Raw genomic sequence first — 22,409 nt, 5'->3', positions numbered from 1 at the left:
CTCCGTAGAAATGAATGGAGCGCCGGTCGCGCGTGTGCGCAGGCGTGACCAGCGCTCCTTTCATTTTTATTGAGCTGCTGACACAGACGCCGGAAGTCAGAGGTTAGTCATGGAGAACTTGGGGGGGGACTTTCAGTCCCCCGTTCTCCCTATCAATGCCAGCGATTGCACATGTATCCCCTCTCCTGTGGAGAGGGGATGCATGTTATTTGTAGGACACACTCTACGTCGCATTTTTTTGGGGGGTTGGGGACGCTGTATGGCATTCCCTACAGGGGGGGCTGTATGGCGTTCTCTGCAAGGGGGGCTGTATGGCGTTCCCTGCAGGGGGGGCTGTATGGCATTTCCTGCAGGGGGGGCTGTATGGCGTTCCCTGCAGGGGGGGCTGTATGGCGTTCCCTGCTGGGGGGGCTGTATGGCGTTCCCTACAGGGGGGGCTGTATGGCGTTCCCTACAGGGGGGCTGTATGGCGTTCTCTACAGTGGGGGGCTTTATGGCGTTCTCTACAGTGGGGGCTGTATGGTGTTCTCTACAGTGGGGGCTGTATGGCGTACAGTCATACAGTCCCCCCTGTAGATAACACCATACAGACACACCCTGTAGATAACGCCATACAGTGCCCCCCCCCTGCAGGGAACGCCATACAGCCCCCTCTGTAGATATCTACAAAGGGGGCTGTATGGCGTTATCTACAGGGGGGGCTATAAAAAAGGCACTATCTACAAGGGGGGGGTTGTGTGACACCCAGGGGAGGGGGGCCCCCAGTCAAAAGTTTGCTATGGGGCCCCGTCTTTCCTAGTTACGCCCCTGGCCCAGACGGCAGTTTATCACCACACATGCACTCAGGAGAAATTGGGCAACAAAATGGGTATTTTATTCCTTGTGAAAATAAGAAATTTTGAACAAAAATGACATCTTTTTGGAAAAAATGAAATTTTTTTAATTTCACAGCCCAATTCAAATACTTTTGGGTGATTCCTACTGTTTTGGCACCTCAACACCTCTCCAAACCTGGCATGCTGCCTAAAATATATTCTAATAAAAAAGAGGACCCAAAATGCACTATGTGCTTCTTTGCTTCTGGGGCTTGTGTTTTAGTCCCCGAGCACACTAGAGCCAGATGTGGGACATTTCTAAAAACGGAAGAATCTGGACAATACATATTTAGTAGTTTCTCTGGTAAAACCTTCTGTGTTACAGAAAAAAATGGAATAAAATTGAAATTTGCGTTAATTCCTGGGAAATAGCTAAAGGCTTAAAAACAACTTTCTAAATGCTGTTTTGAATACTTTGAGGGGTCTAGTTTTTAAAATGGTGTTTATGGGGGGTTTCTAATACATAGGCCCCTCATAGCCACTTCATAACTGAACAGGTACCTTAAAAAAAGGCTTTTGAAATTTTCTTAAAAATATGAGAAATTGCTGTTTATGTTCTAAGCCTTGTAACGTCCAAGAAAAAGAAAAGAATGTTCAAGAAATTATGCCAATATAAAGTAGACATATGGGAAATGTGAACTAGTAACTATTTTGGGTGGTATAACCATCTGTTTTACAAGAAATTGCATTTAAATTCAGAAAAATTATATTTTTCTAAATTTTCTCTAAATTTTGCCATTTTTCACAAATAAACACTGAATATATCGACCAAATTTTACCACTTACATAAAGTCCAATGTCTCACGAGAAAACAGTCTCAGAATATCTTGGATAGGTTTAAGCATTCCAAAGTTATTACCACATAAAGTGAAATATGTCAGATTTAAAAAAATGGGCTCTGAGCCTTAAGGCCAAAACAGGGCTGCATCCCTAAGGGGTTAAAGCCAAGTGTGTAAGGTAGAGTTATGTAAAACACTAAAATACAGATTTATTTATTTTTAAGTTATTGAAATTGACATAGAATTACCATACTGTATTTCACAATGTAAATGGCAGAATACAATAAAACACCCCGAGACAGCATGTATATTGTTCAATTTTAATGAGCACGGTCCAAACATGAACATGAATCCATATTAGAAGCTGAATTCGCAATGACAGAACAAATATTTAAACAATTAAAAATGGAATAATCTATATTTCACAAATAAATAAATACATGATACCACTAAATAAAACACAGCTATAAATACAACAATCCTCACCCAAGTATGGTCTGAATTAAATAAAACAAAAGATAGGAAGAACTAGGGTTAACTTTGTGTGCGTCACAGGCAGGCAAGTTTCTGCTCTGCAATACGTTGCCTGCCTACTCCACACTAGATGGACTGATATATACAATATGACAATAAACTTGTGGAGTTACATACATCTCTAGTAACATACATTGTAGGTAATATTGATAATTAATGACACAATGTTTTGGTCAAACTGATTGTAAATTTGGGAAATCACAGAGTCACAGAACAAGCAGCTTACTCAACTAAATGACTATTGTATTACTGTATTATGGGGTAAAGCACCACCAGAAAGGTAGATTTGTTAAAGAAAATCTCTTTAAAAGGAACCTGTGAGCACATTCTTTCTGCACTTACCTATGGCAGCATGATATAGTGACAGGTGCCGCAATGACACTATTTGTGTATACGAAGAGACCTGTCCATCAAGCTGAGCCAAGTAGGGGGAACTAACTAGAGCTGGGGGCGGGGGTTTGTGGGATGAGGCTTTCAGTCGGTGCTTTGAATTTACTAGTCTTATTTGAGAATGAAGATAAGCACATATATAATTCAGATCAGTGCAGTGTAGTTATCCTCACAAAAGGTTTTACAATTTTTTTTAGCAAAATTCGGTGCTGACAACTGTAAATACACATAGTTTCAGCATGTCACATTTAATACATATACCATGTCAGCTATCATGTCCCGCCTTATGGTGCCTCCTTCTAGGGCAGAATACCACAGCATGCAATAAAACATGGCACATTTTATTTCTCTGAGAAGAAAAACTCCTTCTGCCTCTTCGTGAGGTTGTATATGACAGTATGGGGACCAGGGATTTCCATGGGTGACGTATTACAGCTCAATACAACTCAGAGCAATTATTACTGGACGCAGTCTGAATTATTGCACAAAACATGGTAGCATGTAAACCTTTCCTTACTGTACATGAAAGACTTGTTAAAGAATAACTAAACTTTCAAAAAATGTTTGACATGTCATAGTGACATGTCAGGAAGGAATTTTGATCGGTGGGGGTCCGAACACTGAGACCCGCACCGATCGCTAAAACGATGCAGCAGAAGTGCTTGGGTGAGCAATGTGCCGCTAAGTTTTTACTTTCCTCAGAAATCCGAGCGGGCGGTGTACGGACTCATAGACTTTCTATTGACCCCTGTACACCACTCCGAGAAAAGCCGCTCAGAAACTAAATAAAAGTTTAGTTACACTTTAACTTGAAATAATTTTGTACAGTAAAGGTTTATCAATTATAAGACTCAGAGTTCAGACTTATGCACTCATGTTTTCAGCGCAGATTCAAGCATTCTGAGCCCTTTTCAATTACAAGACAAATAATTCTAATTCTAGTGGCTTTCATTTACTATAACAATAGATATATAAAATGATTGATTTATTAATATAGTGATATAGAATACATAATAAATAATGGCAGTATATATTAATGACTACATAGCCTCTTATAGTAATTTACTAACTTTTATGTATTTCTTTGGTTTACATTGTGCATCTACAAGCAGAGGTTGTTTAAAAAATATATATATATCTTGCCAAATGCCAAACAATGGCCTATGTAAGTCCCTATTTTTAGGGTTTTGTCTGGAAAAAAATGGGTACATGGACTGGGTTATAGTGAGTAGAATTAGAGCATACTGTATAAACTATGTTGACTGAATGTTAGGCTCTGTCCACACTATTGTGTTTTCCCTTTCCGTTAGGGGTTTGGGCTCTGTTGACAACAGGGATAGTGCAGTCTGCAGTACTATTCTTGCCGCAAAAAGTACTAGAACCCCGATGAAAACTTGACCCCATTTAAAATGGATCTGCCATATCTATCATGGCTTACGAGTCTGCCGTAATTTAAACTTCTAATGCATTGCTCTTGAAGTAGTTTGCTTACTTATGTTTTGCCTTAATATTGGATATCTTAAATATATTTCTATTATTCCTTAAAAAGTTGTAACTTTATAGTCACACAATCCTCCTATGCAAAGTCTAAGAACAGAGTAGGCAAGTGTATTGAATGAATGAGGTGCTCAACATTTTTCTTGTATGTTTATTACTTTTTATTTCAAGTAAAACTGCAGAGAAATACTTCTATCTGTGTTCCGTCAGTTAAATGGGAGTCCTGTAGAGCCAGAACAGGCAAAGGTCTAATTTCCCTGTCAGGTACTTGATCCATGTAAAATTAATTGTGACATGGCTAACAAACACCTACAGACCTTCTCAATCAAAGCCTAATGCCTGGAAATGTCTGTGAGCAGGTCACTGGTAGACATGGGGACTTGACTGACACTTGTCCAGCCTTTTACTTCTTATTAGTTCAAGCAAAGTTTAGCAAGACTGAAGAAAACCAGACGTATAAAGGCTAGAAAGAATCTAGTGTTAATACATTGTAAAGGAAAGACCATAAATGCTGATTCAAATACATATACTGCGTCTATAATAGTCACATATATTTTGTGGATGGCTGTATATAATTATACATAATTCAAGAATAACCCCTCTCCAAGTAATACTCCCATTCATTCTAATAAATTTACATAATTGGAATAAGAGAAAGTGCCTGTGCATATTAATCTTTTTGTGTTTAATAATGAGCCAGCCTTACCCATCTCTGCAATAAAGTGATCCTGCATAACCAGTATGTACTCCAACGCGCGTTTCACAGTGATCTGCTTCCTTAGGGGGTGCATAGTGTCCTGACAATACCTGGCCCATATATGGTATGAATAACAGGTGTCTCTAGTTTCTGAAACGGCGCCAATGAGCTCTCGGTCTATGCCCATTGACGCGACCAGAAGTGAGGAGTGCCCCACTTCCAACTCCCAGCGAAGCAGCACATATCTGGGTTCCTGACGCGTACCAGGAATTCCGGGCATGCCAAGTGCGCTATAGGAGTCGGAGTGCAGCAGGCAATGCCACCGGCCGAACGCAAAACGCATGGGCAACTCATTAGTGCACAAAATACATTTTTGTAAGGCTTGTTCTTGATTAAATTTAAAAAGATTAATATGCACTGGCACTTTCTCTTATTCCAATTACATAAATCTCGTAGAATGAATGGGAGTATTACTTAGAGAGTTATTCTGGGGATATTCTTGAATTATGTATAATTATGTACATCACACAATATATGTGACTCTATTATAGACGCAGTATATGTCTTTGACCCAGCATTTATGGTCTTTCCTGCTATACCATGTATTTACACTTGAGTCTTTCTTGCCTTCATATGTCACGTTTTTTGGCGTTGTGTGTCTTATATGTACAATAAAAATTGTGATACACATATAAATATATATATATATATATGTATATATATGTCTATATACTCCTGAGTACAAAAGGAGTTTGCATATTGTTTATAATATTATACCTGCCGCATAAAAAGATAAAATTCATTACCGCTTCTTTCATTAAAATGCAGTGACTTTACCAAGACTAACGTGCAATATTGCACATTTTAGACACACTCTATTAAGCCTAGCTCTACATTAATAGTTAGTATGATATTTATTCTAAACACTAAAAAAGACTTACGGTACTCTCATTATATCTATTCAGGAAATGGTTGTGAAATTTTATTCTAACATTTTTTGTGCAGGTAGCCAACCCTGAAGCCATGAATACACGTTAATCCATACAAGCAAATTTCACCATTTTCAGTGGAGTCTACAATGACCAAGTGTGTCTGGGGGAGCAGCCATTGCCGTCAACTAAATGTGCATGTTAATGGGGGGGATTAAGGTGTTAAGTTATTTGTGGCAGTTATGTCATGCGTATGGCCAATATAAAGAATTTCCTAAGGCAAACATTTCCAGGGACAAATATTAAAGGGTTTATCCAGCCACTAAAAATTGATGGCCTATCCTCAGGATAGGCCATCAATAGCTGATGGATCGGGGTCCGACTTTCGAGACCCCCGCTGATCAGCTGTTTTGAAGGAGCCGCAGCGCTCGCACGAGTGCTGCTTCCCCTTCATTTAATATTGCTCACTGTGAATCGTCGACACGTATTTAGCGTCGGTTCACAGGTATTGCAGTCTTTTGTCCCATTGAAGTGAATGGGAGAAGACTGCAATACCTGTGAATGACTGGTAAATGTGTGTTGAACATTCAGTGAACAGTGAGCAAGTAGAAAGTTGGACCCCGACCCATCAGCTATTGATGCCCTATCCTGAGGATAGGCCATCAATTATTAGTGGCTCGAAAACCCCTTTAAAATTTTTGATGAAGTGTTTTCAAGTTTAGGAACTATACGAGCCCATGAAGCAATCAAGCTGACTGCAAGGTTTAAACTATGTACACTCTTCAAGTAGTGTGGTTGTATAGCGTTACAGATCACTGCAAAGTCTAAATTCTATTCAAAACCACAAGAATGTCCTGCATGAATCTGGCGAAAGCTGCTCATACACATCAGATAATTGACAACCCAACTGTTGCCTTACATCAACTTACTGGGTGATACACATAAGAAAAGGAGAATGTACCCATTCCAAACAGAGTTGTGTCAAATGTACTATTTTATTTTCTATTAAATATTCACCATATTTATTTTTTTTAAGACGAAGATCTCCAAATTCCTGCTTCTTTTCACACAGTCATGGAGTTACATCATAAAATTCTAGCTGCATGCAGCCAACAGTAAGGAGAGCTCATTGCATATGGATTTATACAACTATTATTGAACTCAATAGGATCTGTATATGTAGGGGGCACACCTTAGTGGCAGCTCAAGCAAATGCTATGGCCACCCTCTCAACATAGCGTCATAGCAGTCACATGCTCTACGTCTATGGTAGGCACACATGTGGCTTTAATGTGTACGCTATAATGCAGCTTTATTAAATTCATGTGCAACCAACCTAAAACCGGATTCACACAGGGCAGTTTAGTGCAGTTTTTATGTGTTTTCTAGTCAAGTTGTGGAATGGATCCTAAAGGGAAAAAAATTAAGGAAACACTAAGGCTCTGTTCATACTACCATTATGACTTCTGTTCTTAACTGAACCACAAAAAGATTCCAACAAATCTTTCTGCCAGGTTTAAACTTGTTTCATTTTTTTACAGAGATGAGCGCCAGTGTTAAAAGAGCCGTTTACCTCTAAACTTGTTTTGTATCTAATCCTTGTTTTGGCTAAAAAAAAAATGCATTAAAAACGGCAATGTGAATTTGGTCTAGAGTAGGAGTGGAGCCTATTGGCACGTTCAGACGTGGGGCAGATTTGGGGCAATTACCCAACGAATCTGCACCAACATTTGCATATTTGACAGGTAATTCAGACGTTGCAGATATCACAGTGGACTTACAACAGATTTCAGTTTTTGCATTGCAAAGGATGGAATCCGCAGTGAAATTCCGCTTCTTCTCCGCAACGTCATGAGCGGAGGGGAATTCTGCACCGCAGCCCAATTTCCGCTAAGTTATTTTCCAGAACATCTGAACTAACTTTCTTAAAAATTTATAGAAACAAATGTAAAAAACGGCTGCTGCAGAATTCCACTGCGGACTGTCCGCAGCGGAATTCAACAGCAATTCCGCCACGTGTGAATGTGCCCTTAGGCTGGGTTCCCACAGTCTAGATTTGCTGCATGTTTTGCTCGTATATTTTAAGCTGAATCCAGGAACTTGGTACCTAAACAGAAGAAATATATAAAGAAAGGCCTTATAGGTCTGTTCTCCTGGATCCAATACTGGTTTTGAATTTGAAAATGAAAGCAAAACCTCTAGCAAATCTGCACCATGTGAACCCAGCCTAAAGAATGTATAATGGAAAGTTTTACCCTATTTTTCCATAAATTGCCAATATTGCTCTGAGCACAGATTTAACAAGACATTTTGGAAAAAGTATTTTGCACCCTATTATTATCTAGTTCGTGTAGATAACATCATCATTTACCTTTTTAATTTTTAGCTTTGGTAAATTTTCTAATTACCAGAATGATACATAGGACATTAATGTAAATGATCAACTCGTACAGCTGGAAATGCACACAACCAAGTTTAATAATTGGGAAAGAAAAAGAACGCCTCCTATTCCAGCATTTTAATGCCACTAACATTTGGTCCTTGGCAGTGAGAAAACAGACATTAATTGGCAGTGCTGAAAAATTATTGGATTGTGCTTATCTGTTTGTGCTATTAATAGGTTTTTTTTCTTTTTGTCCTGATACCAACATATAATCATTCAGCATTTTCCAACTAAGAAATGGGGCCATGTGACATAAAATGTGAAATAAAGTGATACCGCACGGATATATAACTAATTTTAAAAAAAAACAGAAGTTATATGCAAATATTTGAAGCGGCGCTCATAGATCATAGCCTACCCTGCCCTCCTCCTCTTCTACTGCTGTTACTAATTGTCTGCATGTAACTCAATTATTTTACAGCAACTGTATGGCAGGGATATTGACTAGTTTTGTTTACATATAGATCTGGTGCCCCCTAGATTTATAAATATGGCATTCATGAAATGTGATTAAGAAAATAATCGAATTAACAAGTGTAGATGGAAATTTATGAGGTTGGGAAACTTCCAATGTAGTGCAGTGTAGGTTTAAAAAAGAATTTAAAACAAAAAAAAATGTAATTGAAGTATTAAGATATTTTAGGAAGAGATATTATATTTAACTTACAGTATATACATATATTGCATATGATAGATTTCCTTCAGATTAGACTAAATTATTATCTAAATAATTAGATTCAACATACACTACTCTGAAATTGCAACACCAAGAAGGATAAGCTGTAGTTATGTAAATCGTGGAAGTAGCAGATGTCGCTAAGATCTGCAAATGATAACATTTTCGAACACCTAGCTCCAATTTGTGGCATGTATAAGTGGGATAAAAGCCAGATTGAAAGCAAAGTTTTTCAGCCACATGAAACCTCAAAAATCGGATCAAGTGGTGTGGGATGATCGTGCGATACCTCCTGTTCGTCAATGTGCCAGTTATTGCAACATGTCACGAAGTGAGAGGGACAGAATCCTTGAACTGAGAGACCTTGGTTTATTACTCCAGCAGATCACTACGCGCCTAGGCCGAGATGTGAGCACTGTTCAACATTGCGTGTCCCGAAAGTTGGGAGAACAACAACCAACACGAATGACAGCAAAAGGTGTGCAGAGGCAAACCTCTGCACAGACGGATCATCTGATTGGAAGAATGGCGCACAGTGATTCATTCAGTACTGCAAGTTAAATTGGACATCACATCCCAAGCCCAGGGCGGCAACCAGTGTCGACACAAATCATCAGAAAGCGTTTGAAGTGGCTTCCATTTACCACACGCCACTGCTCTCAAAGGCCATCATGGTGCACAACAAGACAGCAATGGTGGCTGGAATGGAGGTCTATCCTCTTCAGCGATGAGTCCTGCTTTTTTCTCGGATACAATGATAGCCAGATATTGGTCTGGAGACCACGTGGGCAACGCCATGAAGAGGCATTCGCAATGGAACATCACACTGGTCCTACTTTTGGGATTATGGTGTGGAGTGGCATAATGTACGGTAGCCGGGCCCCTCTAGTCTTCATTTCAGGTACACTTAACAGCTCAGTGTTACATTGATTTGGTCGTGGAACAAGTGGTACAGCCATTTCTCCAAAGTATCCCAGAAGCTGTTTTTCAACAGGACGACACCAGGCCGCATGTTGCTCATGCTACTGTAAGCAGCCTACATGGCCTAAACATGCTACCATGGCCTGCAGCTTCTCCGGACTTGTCTCCCATCAAGCACATCTGGGCTGTCATTGGTTGGCAATTGCAAAGGGAGCTGCTGGCAGCCAATCTTGAAGATTTGTGTGCCCAAGTGAATTCAGTGTGGCATAACATTCCTCAGACAACTATTAATAACCTCATTGATAGCATGCCAAGGTGTGTAACGGCGTGTGTATTTCTGCACGTGACGCTCATACTCGATACTGAATAAATCAAGATGTTTGGAATCTTTTGTATCCATTTTTTATCATTTGTATATCATTAACATGGCTATCAATCCTGTGATTTCCACAATTCCAAAACGTTTCCTTTTTGGTGATGCAATTTCAATGTTTAGGAGTGTATAATGCAGGATTGCAGATAGGCTTTCCTTCAAGATTCATTTTGCTTTCTATTACCAACTTTGTACTGCATAGACAACCTCTTTCCAAACAAAGTGTCAAACCTAAGAATCATAAGCAGCAGATTCCAAGCCGATTGGAACAAATGTAGGAAAACTATAAGAAACCCGCCATAGCTATAATAGAGCTCTACAGGGATCAGTGGTTTATTATGGACGTGTGCAGTACTGCAGTTCAGTTTGACTGGTGCACAGAGATTCCTTCTTTCTGCACCCCATTTCTTACATGTCAGGCAGAAAATACAGATACTTGACCGAGTTGTTCACAGTGATTACATTTCTCATCATTCTATGATTTTGACCTTAGTCAGTATTGTCATATGAGAGAAATGGAAACAAGTATAATTAATAGGAGAGGGTGGTTTGTAGCAACATTCACATATTTCCTATCATGAGCGTTTGTATCTAGAGGAGCTTATGCACATGATCAGTATGTATCAGCGATTTATAGTACTGTGATATGAAGAATGAACTATATGCTATAGTCTTACTAAAGGGATCTTAGTGTATAGTTTTTACACTTGTAACCTCCAAGAGCTTCCAATCCCACTATAGATGACTGTACACTGGGACAAAATTCTTAAATGCAACACTCATATGATACATAAGTTTAGATTATAGATAATAGAGAAGTGATTGAGCGAACTTTTTTTACTTTGAAAGTTGCTTGAGCTGTGAAGACTGTGATGGGGTGTATTCTCAGTGAATCATTGAAATCAGATCAACACAAGTCTTAGAGAAGTCCTGCATCAACAGAATATCTTCAAACACTCTGGGTCTTTCATTAGGGGGTCTCGTAGTATATGACTATGTAAGTATTCACATGAGGACAAGTTCTCGGGTCTCAGGTAGCCGGAGAGATATAAGGCCTCCACCAACGAGGGCAGTGGATGCAATGAGAATTGGAACCACCTCTGTTATGCCAACAAAAGATGCAAAAATGGAGTTTCCAAAAATGGCAGCCAACTTGCACAGACCATTCAGGATCCCAAATGCAGTTGCCCTGTTGAAGAGAAATTAGAGGTTTTAATTGTTCAGATGCAAACAGTATCAAAATGTGAATTGGCTACAAGTTCCCCTTTGATGTGTCCCCTTGTTCCAATATATAAGTGCAGGTAACTTTATGATTTCTAGTGCCAGATTGCAGAAAACAAGTATGTTCTGTGTGTAAAACATCAGTTCAGCCCACACACATGAACATAGAAAACAGATTATAGTACCTTTTATTTGTAGGGTAAAGCTCCACAGTAATAACATCCAGGGCATTCCATGCAGCTATACTGGTACCACAGAATAGGCACTGCCAGCCAATCATTGCAGATTCACTGTTACCAAAGAAGAGGAAGAAACAACAAACCGCAGAGATCAGCATGGACCCAGCTGTAAGAAAATATAAGGTGGAAAGTTATACAAATGCGAAGAATTGACATGGTATAAAACGTCACCAAACTTTTTTGATTGCCCATCTGCCATCATATCTATAGGGTCCCATGCACACAGTGTAAGGTAATACAGTGTGCTTTTGGCATACGCCAGGCTGGTATGCATCACCAGCATATATTTTTTCACTGTATAGGAAGTGTAGTCAGCTGCACTTCCCTATACAGAGGGATACAATACATTTTTTGTATGATGGGAGCTTACTACCGATGTATGGTATACGTTGCAGCCTTCTGGAGGAGGAATACATCAGGAAATACTCCAGACATATACCTCTGACGGAAAGACAAAATTAGATTTGAATAGTGCAAACAATAGTGCAGGTTTATGGCCATATTAATGGCCAACGTTTATGGTAATCTGTGGTCAATTCTGCATGGCTCTTGTGCCTGAGCACGTGGGAAAAAAGCTTGTAAAGTTATATATTGTAGGAGCAACAAAGAAAATCTAAGCCTAGCTTCACCCTAAGAAATGCTATTAGTGCTAGACCTAAAACTGATATCTCAGTGGCAGGACCTTCAAGATAAATGATAATATTTGTCCATATTAGTGTACACTATCCGTGTGATCATGAGTAATCTACAAGTAATCTAACATAAAAGTGTATAGAATTTTGGACACTCACCTATCATTCGTATCCTTCCAATTTTGTCCATAAGTAGCGCTGAGATAATATTTCCAGGTAATACAGACAAACTTCCAAGAAAACTGACCAGGTAAATCAGGAAATCATTATCTTCTTCAAAGTCAATATCACAGTCCTCTTTATGATTAGAGAATGTGCTGTTTATTAATGTGCAGTCAATGAATCTGTGCTCATGGAGATCTGCACAACAAGCGTATAGAAAGGGGTAAGCAGCAGATCAGCTATCCATAGATAATCATTACATGACTCTCAAATATTTAGTCAGCATATGTACAGTACAATTCCTCTTTAGCTCTGAATCTCTGATAATCTGGCATGGAAACAGTGATGTGATCTGCTAGTTTGCCAGTGAGATTACAAAGGCAGAATCCATCCAAGTGTTTCCTTAGATTTCTTCAATTCGCTGTTCCCATTCAATAATGTAATGGCATATCACTAGGAGATGTCATAACATTATGATCGGTGGGGGTCCAACCTCTGGTACCACCGCCGATGGCAAGAACAAAGGGACGGAGGTCCGTTTGGCTTATTCCTTGTACAACGATGCTCCTGACAACCCAATGTCAGTCAGTGTGTTTTGTGCAACTTTCAAATTAGTTTTTAATAAAAATTATTTTTACTTTTTGAGATACAGCCACTCTGTATCCTGTATGCAGAGCAGCTGTATAGTTCGCTAAGACCTGAATCCGTCAGGTCCGTGAGTTTTGAACTTAGATGTGATGGATAACAGGTGGATACTGCATGTCAGAGACATGTAAGACCCGCTTTCACTGGACCCGACAGCATACCTCCCAACTTTCAAGTATCGTAGAGAGGGAGAGAATTTTTTTTCCTTTTAAGCCACGCCTCTTACCCCGTCAAATTCCCGCCCTTACACAACCGATTCAGCCCACGCAGAATCAAGCTCCCATGGTGCCTCCCCACAGTGTAATGCCCCCATAGAACACCCACACAGTATAATGCCACTGTAGCTGCCCCTCACAAAGTATAATACCCCATAGTGCCTCCCACACAGTATAATGCCACTATAGCTGCCCCTCACAAAGTATAATACCCCATAGTGCCTCCCACACAGCATAATGCCACTATAACTGCCCCCCACAAAGTATAATACTCCATAGTGCGTCCCATTCAGTACAATGAAAAATAGCTGCCCCCACACCAATGCCTTTATATTGTATAAAGCCCCCATAGATGCACCCATACAGTATAAATCCAACACAGATGCCCCCATACAGTATAATGTTGCACAAAACACACTGACATTTTTATTTAAAAAAAATCAAGGGGGTCCTGGCAGTTGAAGAGGAGCAGCGGGGGATCCAGCAGGGAATGTGATGTCTCTCTACCAAAGTTCTCTTTTAACTAAAAAAATATATCTTATCTTACCTGTGTTGTGGAAATATGAAGATTTTATGGTGCAGTTTTTAAAGATGGTGCCACTTGAAGTAACATCCTCAAAATAGCATTCATCAAAGACACAGTCCTCAAAAGTGACATATTTAAACTTCATCTTATAGAACCTTAAAAACAATTCAAATAATAAATGGGTTGATAAAGAGAAGTAGTATTGTGCTAAACCTGGAAAATAACATTTCTACATATTTAAACTCCAAACTGTAGAATTCAAAGTATGTCATACATCTCCTTTCTGTGTACATTACATGTCTTGTATGCTAATTTAGCTTAAAAGTTTGGGGATTATATTATTATTGGGGGTTTTTTCATTGCAATTATGATATCAGTATGATAACGTCAAATTCTGCCCTAGTGCCACTAGATGGCAGCGTAGTTCAAGCTATAAAAATTGCTAGGCTCTCATTTACAGTTTTATGGGACAGGAAGAAATCATGTTGATGTTTTTACGCTATAATATAAATATAGAATTCTATAAGTAATAATGTTTATTTTAAAGAGGCTCTGTCACCAGATTCTGCAACCCCTATCTCCTATTGCAGCAGATCGGCGCTGCAATGGAGATAAGAGTAACGTTTTTTGTTTTTTAAAAACGAGCATTTTTGGCCAAGTTATGACCATTTTTATATTTATGTAAATGAGGCTTTCTAAAGTACAACTGGGCGTGTATTGTGTTCGTTACATCGGGGCGTTTTTACTTCTTTTACTAGCTGGGCGTTGTGTATAGAAGCATCATGCACTTCTCTAAACAACACCCAGCTTCTGGCAGTGCAGACAGCGTGTTCTCGAGAGATCACGCTGTGACGTCACTCACTTCCTGCCCCAGGTCCTGCATCGTGTCGGACACATCGGCACCAGAGGCTAAAGTTGATTCTGCAGCAGCATCAGCGTTTGCAGGTAAGTAGCTACATCGACTTACCTGTAAACGCCGATGCTGCTGCAGAATCAAATGTAGCCTCTGGTGCCGATGTGTCCTCGCTCGTCCGACACGATGCAGGACCTGGGGCAGGAAGTGAGTGACGTCACAGCGTGATCTCTCGAGAACACGCTGTGTCTGCACTGCCAGAAGCTGGGCGTTGTGAAGAGAAGTGGATGATACTTCTATACACAACGCCCAGCTTGTAAAAGAAGTTAAAACGCTCCGATGTAATGAACACAATACACGCCCAGTTGTACTTTAGAAAGCCTCATTTACATAAATATAAAAATGGTCATAACTTGGCCAAAAATGCTCGTTTTTAAAAAAAAAAAACGTTACTCTTATCTACATTGCAGCGCCGATCTGCTGCAATAGGAGATAGGGGTTGCAAAATCTGGTGACAGAGCCTCTTTAACTTACGATGTTGGAAAAGGCCATATAATGGATGAATAATAACATAATCTGCAAAATCATAATCAAGATAGTGACCAATATAAAAGCAGACCAGCAGTCTGAGAGATCTGTTATTGAGTGCAGTTAGTTCCCACTCATTACTCATTGAGGGTATTATACAGAGGCGGACGTACCATATGTGCAATCTGTGCAGTTTCACAGGGGCCCTGTAGGTAAAAGGGCAGACTGCCAGCCTTAAAGCAGCTTCCTACTGTCTATAAGGCCATGTTCAGACGTGGCAGAATTTTTCCGCTGCAAATGTTGGTGCAGATCCGGGGCAATTACACAACGAATCTGCACCAACAATTGCATATTTGACAGGTAATTCAGACGTTGCAGATATCACAGCGGACTTGCCACAGATTTCAGTTTTTGCATTGCAAAGGCTGAAATCTGCAGTAAAATTCCGCTACCTCTCCGCAAAATCATGTGCATGCTGCGGAGGGAAAATTCTGCACCGCAGCCTAATTTCCGCAAAGTTATTTTCTGTAACGCCTGAATTAAGTTTCCTAAAAATGTATAGAAAGAAATGAAAAAAACGGCTGCTGCAGAATTCCACTGCGGACTGTCCTCAGCGGAATTCAACAGCAATTCCGCCACGTCTGAATGTGCCCTTAGATTGCATATAAGGGACTAAGCCAATGAATTTCATAGCTCACAATTACTGGAGGATGGTTGGAGAGATAAGGGGGACGCTCTATGCTGAGATATTTGAGGATTAGGAGCCCCTAATCGGTTCTTGCATGTGGGCCTCTGCTTTCTATGTCTTCCTAAGCAATATGTTCAGCACAAGTTGAAAGACGATACATGAAAGCCAATACCGTCAACCTAAATATGCCTGTGTATGTGTTATGTAGTGTACAGATATGGTACATCTAAAGCGTCAAAGCAGCAACTGAGTTTGTCCTTTGGCCTAATGTGAAAACACAATACCATATGTCGTTTTCCATAGGATTAAAGTCATCTTTACATAATAATCTATGACAGTGCACAAAAGAATCAGTAATGGCAGATTCAGCTCTTCTGTATATTTCATGCATTGCATCTTTTTGTATAAAGTAAAGCTGTAAGCTCTAGCGACCTGTATCTATCAAGGGACAAGAGCCTGTAACTTACTTATCATTGTAGTAAGTCCCATCGATGTGTATTTGGTTTTCAAGCGTAAAATTAAATACAAAATTCTTGACCTGTTCATCCTCAAATCTTTTCACTCTTCTCGCATACTCTTCTTCTTGTAAGTAGCGGATCGTATCAGGGAACCAGACCGTAAGACCGTAATAGCTGCAGGAGATGTTAAATAGACAGATTGAGCAGACATTCAGCAAATTAGGGGAATAAGGAAAGGCTTCAGCGACAATGAAAAAAACAAAACGTTACCTTAAGGACATTGTAAACCAAACCACTGCCAGAATTATTGTGTTCTTCCTGTACTGGCCAGAAAAGCAGAACAGCATGCTATCCCATACCTAGTACAAAGAGACAGAGTAATGAAAACCTATTGTACTTTATAGGCCAACTGCAGAACCTCAACCAATATCCAAATAACCATTTGGTTAGTAAATAGTATTAGTATATATGTTAATTGTTCACCTTGATCTGCATAAAAACAGAAGAAGCATATCAAACTCACATTAGTATCGCACCATAATCTCTTGTATCCTTTTGCAAGGCAGAAATTTCAACTTTAAAATATACAGATGTAGCCGTCTTTATCTTGACTTTTAACTCACTAAATAAACAATGGCTAGATCCCTTATCTTGACTTTTTCAATGACTTTTCAATGGCTTATGTTGTGTGGTATCACGCTGCAGTAAGTTAAAGATGGCTACATCCGCACCTAACTTTTCAGGAGATTTTCAGAATAAGCTGTCAAATGTGTGTACATGAGTAATAACTTTATTTCTGGTCATTATATGACTTGTGTTCTGCATTTTTTAGCAGTTTTCTCCTCTGCAGGCTCCATATCTAATTCTTGGTTTTCTCTGAGGTAATGGGCGGAGCCTAAATGCTATCATGTATTCTATACACTGCACACATAGAGGAGGAGAATCCTTCTCTACTTTCTCTAGCTATCACATATATAAAAGCTGCAGCAGCATAGAGGAGATTATACATCAGTAATGAGCAGTGTGGTTGTGAATCCAGCACTGGGGTGACATATAACTCTAACCGACAGACTGTATCCTCTCTGCTCCTGCTCCCATTGTTAGATTTCTATGGGCAGCATGTTTGTTTGTCTCTTTGCTCCCTCCTCCTGCTGCCCCTTCACTGTCATTAGAATTCTATGGGCAGTATGTCTGTGTCTCTCCCTCCTCCTGCTCCCCATCCCTTTTCCATAAACTTGTATGGGCAGTGTGTCTGTGTCTTACTCACTCTGATTCTGCTCCCTCCTTCTGCTCCCCCTCCCTGCTCCATAGACTTCTATGGGTCGCGTTTGTCTCTCTCTCTCTCTCTCTCTCTCTCTCAAGCTCCCCCTCCCCTCTCCTTAGACGTGTATGGGCATCATGTCTGTCTTATCTCCCTGCTCCTGCTCCCTTCTATATAGACTTTTGTGTGTGTGTGTGTGCGTGTGTGTGTTTGTGTGCGTGTGTGCTTGTGTGTGTGTCTCCCTCTCTCTCCTTAGTCCCTCCTCCAGCTCCTCTCCACTCTCCATAGACTTCTATGGGCAGGCAGTGAAGAGACCCCCCCACACACACACACTTCCTGCGGTCCATCTCCTCTGCTCTGTAACCAGAGACTAATTTTGCTTGACAAGAGGGGGTGAACAGCAGATTACAGGAACAAAGACACCTAGTGGCAGTAACTTCACACAGCATTTTCATGGATAAAACAACTACATTTTAACTGTAAAGTAAATTACAGAGTTAATATATATCAGGTTTATTATTAGCATCAGTTGTTTGAAAACTTAGTGTTAATTTTAAGTTTCCAATTTACTGACTGCATAAGGGAACATAATATAAATCTAATCATGTGCTTTATCCTGCAGCCATTTCTTTAATGTAATGGAGGACAAGAGTACGTGTAAAAAAAAAAAAAAAAAAAAAAAAAAAAAAGATTGTGACTCTCCACCATCTTTAGCATGTTTAATAGTAACACGAAGGCTGCAGGGGAAGTATTGTAGATTAATCTGATACTCTGCACCTTCATGCAATAATTGTTACAGAAAGAGAGTGAAGAAAAGAAATAAGGAGGAAGTTGTGCTCCCTTGGAAGGCATAAGATAAGCACTTGCCTACCATCTAGATTGAATTTATACTTTGTTGGAAGCAGGGATATAAGAGGTATAGAGTTCACAGTCACACCTCTGTCCTGTGGGGGGGGGGCAAGGGCTTTTCTGTCACATATAAATGCTCAAGTACAGATGTACCCATCTTTATCTTGACTTTCAAAGCCTTAAATACAATGTCAAGAAACTTTAACTTGACTTTTTCAATGGCCTTTGTTGTGTGAGATCACGCTGCAGCAAGTTATCAGAGTCAAGATAAACTTGGCTACATCTGTATTATAAATGGCCCAAGGTAAGTGGGGAGCCCAGTTACAGATTTTGCTTGGCACTGGGTCCCAGGAGCTTCATGTTTCGCCTCATGACTCAAAGACAATGATGCAGATCAGCACCATCCTGAGCATACTATTTTACAATGCTGTTGATTCCATTATCCAATCTCAGATGTTCTGAAAAATATAGTTAGTGCAATTCAGCCGTTGAAATCAAACTTTTTATTCTGTATTTTCCAAGATTGATGTCCGCACCACATTACCGTTGTACGGCAGTCCACTCTATACAATAATGTACTGGGAGAGGGGGCCACAGCCAGCTTATCGGTGATAGCAGAAATAATAAAATGGTCATAAATATTAATAAAGGTCAATTATAAATGTGTTTTATTTCTAGTAAAATGGCCACTCAAGGTAAAAAAATAAAAAAAAGGAATCCAGATAACATCTTAATCTTGAAATGAAGCAGGCTGTAACTGTGGTCTAGTTAAATTTGGAGATCCATTCCTTTCAACCAATAAACTATTATTTATAACAGCATCTACTGTATATTACATTTATTATTCAAAACCAAATCTGCCAAGGATTACTTTGATATCTTAGATACGATGAGGCACATTTACAAAAACAGACACAGAGCTTTGTGGAATACATATAAAGTTAAAAATTTTGCAAGTGGACAGTATTTATAAAGCATCTGGCCACTATTTCTTGCATGTTATCCTAATATCCAATAGTCTTCAAATTGGAGGAGAAGTCACATTTGTTGAAAGCATACACCGAATGTATATGTGTGTATATACATATATATATATATATATATATATATATATATATATATATATATATATATATATATATATAGTGTGCATCATTATCTATACCAAAATCTGCCGGCCAGCATATGCCAGGTCGGATCCATCATATATTGTAAGAGTATTACATCTGTACAACGTTTTTGTAAATTTTGAGCATCTTATGTACAAATTACACCATTTTTCTATAAAAAAAAGTCTGACTTACAGTATCAATTTAAGCCTTTTATAGTCTAAGACAATGAATTAGAATATCATCAAAAAATTTATTTATTTCAGTATTTCAATTCAAAAAGTGAAACTCATATTATATAGATTCATTACACAAAGAGTGATCTATTTCCAGCATTTTTTTCTTTTAATTTTGAAGGTTATGGCTAACAGTTAATGAAAACCCCAAATTTAGTCTCTCAGAAAATTAGAATATTGGATAAACGTTCAAGATTGTAGACTCATGGTGTCACACTCTAATCAGCTAATCAACACAAAATACCTGCAAAGGTTTCCTAAGCCTTTAACCCCTTAATGACCAGCCTATTTTAGACCTTAATGACCAAGCCATTTTTTACGTTTTTCCATCGTCGCATTCCAAGAGCTATAACCTTTTTATGTTTGCGTCGACATAGCCGTATAAGGTCCTGTTTTTTGCGGGACAAGTTGTACTTTTTAATAGCACCATTTTGGGGGACATATTATTTATTGATTAACTTTTATTAACTTTTTTTTGGGGGGGAATAGAAAAAAACCTGAAATTTCGCCACTCTTTTTCGCGTCTTAAATCAACAGCGTTTACCGTGTGGTATAAATAACACAATAACTTTATTCAGCGGGTTGTTACGATTGGAACGATACCAAATTTGTATAGTTTTTGTTTGTTTTACTACTTTTACACAGTAAAAACGCTTTTTTTTCAAAATTATCTCCATATTTGAAGAGCCGTAACGTTTTTATTTTTTCGCTGATGCGGTCGTATGAGGGCTTTTTTTTTGCGGGACGACTTGTCGTTTTTATTGGTACCATTTTTGAGTATATGCGACTTTTTGATCACTTTTTATCAAATTTTTTTTAAGTCAGGATTCACAGAAAACAGCAATTTTTCCGTATTTTTTTATTACATTTTTTACGGCGTTCACCGTGCGGGTTAAATAATGTAATAGATTTATAGTCGGGGTCGTTACGGACGCGGCGATACCAAATATGCGTAACTTTTTTACTTTATTTTGTTTTTTTAATAGTAAAGCCTTTTGTAAGGGGAAAAGCTGGGTTTTTCATTTTTTTTCATATTTTTTTTTTAATTAACTTTATTAAACTTTTTTGTTCACTTTTTTACTAGTCCTACTAGGGGACTATAATATGCGATTCTCCGATCGCTATTATAATACACTGCAATACTTTTGTATTGCAGTGTATTACTGCCTGTCCGTTTAAAACGGACAGGCATCTGCTAGGTCATGACTCCGGCATGATCTAGCAGGCATTAGCTCCAGGCAGACCTGGGGGCCTTTATTAGGCCCCCGGCTGCCATTAGAGACACAGACACTCGGCGATCGTATCGTCGGGTGTCGGTGGGAGAGAGAGGGAGCTCCCTCCCTCTCTCCAAAACCACTCAGATGCGGTGAACGCTATTGCGCACCGCATCTGAAGGGTTAAACAGGTGAGATCGATACTAATATCGATCTCACCCGGCAGAGCAGGGACGCCCCCAGCCCTCAGCTGCCTCTAGCAGCTGAGAGCAGTGAGATTTGACGCTCCCTGCTCTGATTACTTTATCCTGATGCAGTGCCGTAAAAAGGCATATGCATCAGAATAAAGCCCGTTAGTGGCCGCCGTTAAAAGGCGTATTGGCGGTCACTAACGGGTTAAATGGTCCAACAGTCTGGTTCAGTAGGCTACACAATCACGGGGGAAGACTGCTAACTTGACAGTTCTCCAGAAGACAGTCATTGCTAAAGAAGCTGTCTGTTCACAGAGTGCTGCATCCAAGCATATTAATGGAAGGTTGAGAGGAAGGAAAAAGTGTGGTAGAAAAAGGTGCACAAGCAACAGGGATAACCGCAGCCTTGAAAGGATTATCAAGAAAGGGCCATTCAAGAATCTGGCAGAGATACACAAGCAGTGGACTGCGGCTGGAGTCAGTGCTTCAAGAGCCACCACACACAGACGTATCCAGGACATGGGCTACAACTGTCGCATTCCTTGTGTCAAGCCACTCATAACCCAGAGACAACGTCAGAAGCCTCTTACCTGGGCTAAGGAGAAAAAGGACTGGTCCGTTGCTCAGTGATCCAAAGTCATGTTTTCAGATGAAAGTAAATTTTGCATTTCATTTGGAAATTAAAGTCCCAGAGTCTGGAGGAAGAGTGGAGGGGCAATCAATACAAGTTATTTGCGGTCCAGTGTGAAGTTTCCACAGTCAGTTATGGTTTGGGGAGCCACGTCATCTGCTGGTGTTGGTCCACTGTGTTATATCAAGTCCAGAGTCAACGCAGCCGTCTACCAGGAAATTTTAGAGCACTTCATGCTTCCCTCTGCTGACAAGCTTTATGGAGATGCTGATTTCATTTTCCAGCAGGACTTGGCACCTGCCCACGCTGCCAAAAGTACCAATACCTGGTTTAATAACCACAGTATCACTGTGCTTGATTGGCCAGCAAACGCACCTGACCTAGACCCCATAGAGAATCTATGGGGTATTGTCAAGAGGAAGATGAGAGACACCAGACCCAACAATGCAGACAAGCTGAAGGCCGCTATGAAAGCAACATGGGATTCCATAACACGTCAGCAGTGCCACAGGATGATCGCCTCTGTGCCATGCCGCATTGATGCAGTAATTCATGCAAAAGGAGCCCCGACCAAGTATTGAGTGCATATACTGTACATACTTTTCAGTAGGCCTACATTTCGGTATTAAAAATAGTT

At 39.8% G+C, this 22,409-nt stretch overlaps 1 protein-coding gene across 3 annotated transcripts in view; it reads right to left on the bottom strand.

Annotated features, from left to right (window-relative positions):
• Window positions 1–8,163: 8,163 nt before the first annotated feature.
• SV2B (synaptic vesicle glycoprotein 2B) overlaps window positions 8,164–22,409 on the bottom strand; it is a 120,142-nt gene continuing 105,896 nt past the window's right edge. For all 3 annotated transcript variants that reach the window (XM_075858216.1, XM_075858215.1, XM_075858214.1), the window contains 6 exons: window positions 16,552–16,640; window positions 16,291–16,455; window positions 13,776–13,909; window positions 12,366–12,566; window positions 11,521–11,680; window positions 8,164–11,303 (listed from right to left, as the gene is read on the bottom strand). In XM_075858216.1, the coding sequence (XP_075714331.1) occupies window positions 11,120–11,303; window positions 11,521–11,680; window positions 12,366–12,566; window positions 13,776–13,909; window positions 16,291–16,455; window positions 16,552–16,640 (933 nt within the window). In that variant the 3' untranslated portion in view covers window positions 8,164–11,119. The remainder of the gene's footprint in view (window positions 11,304–11,520; window positions 11,681–12,365; window positions 12,567–13,775; window positions 13,910–16,290; window positions 16,456–16,551; window positions 16,641–22,409) is intronic.

Source organism: Rhinoderma darwinii, chromosome 3, assembly GCF_050947455.1.
Source record: "Rhinoderma darwinii isolate aRhiDar2 chromosome 3, aRhiDar2.hap1, whole genome shotgun sequence".
NCBI lineage: Eukaryota > Metazoa > Chordata > Amphibia > Anura > Rhinodermatidae > Rhinoderma > Rhinoderma darwinii.
This window is presented reverse-complemented; position numbering and strand designations above follow the sequence as displayed.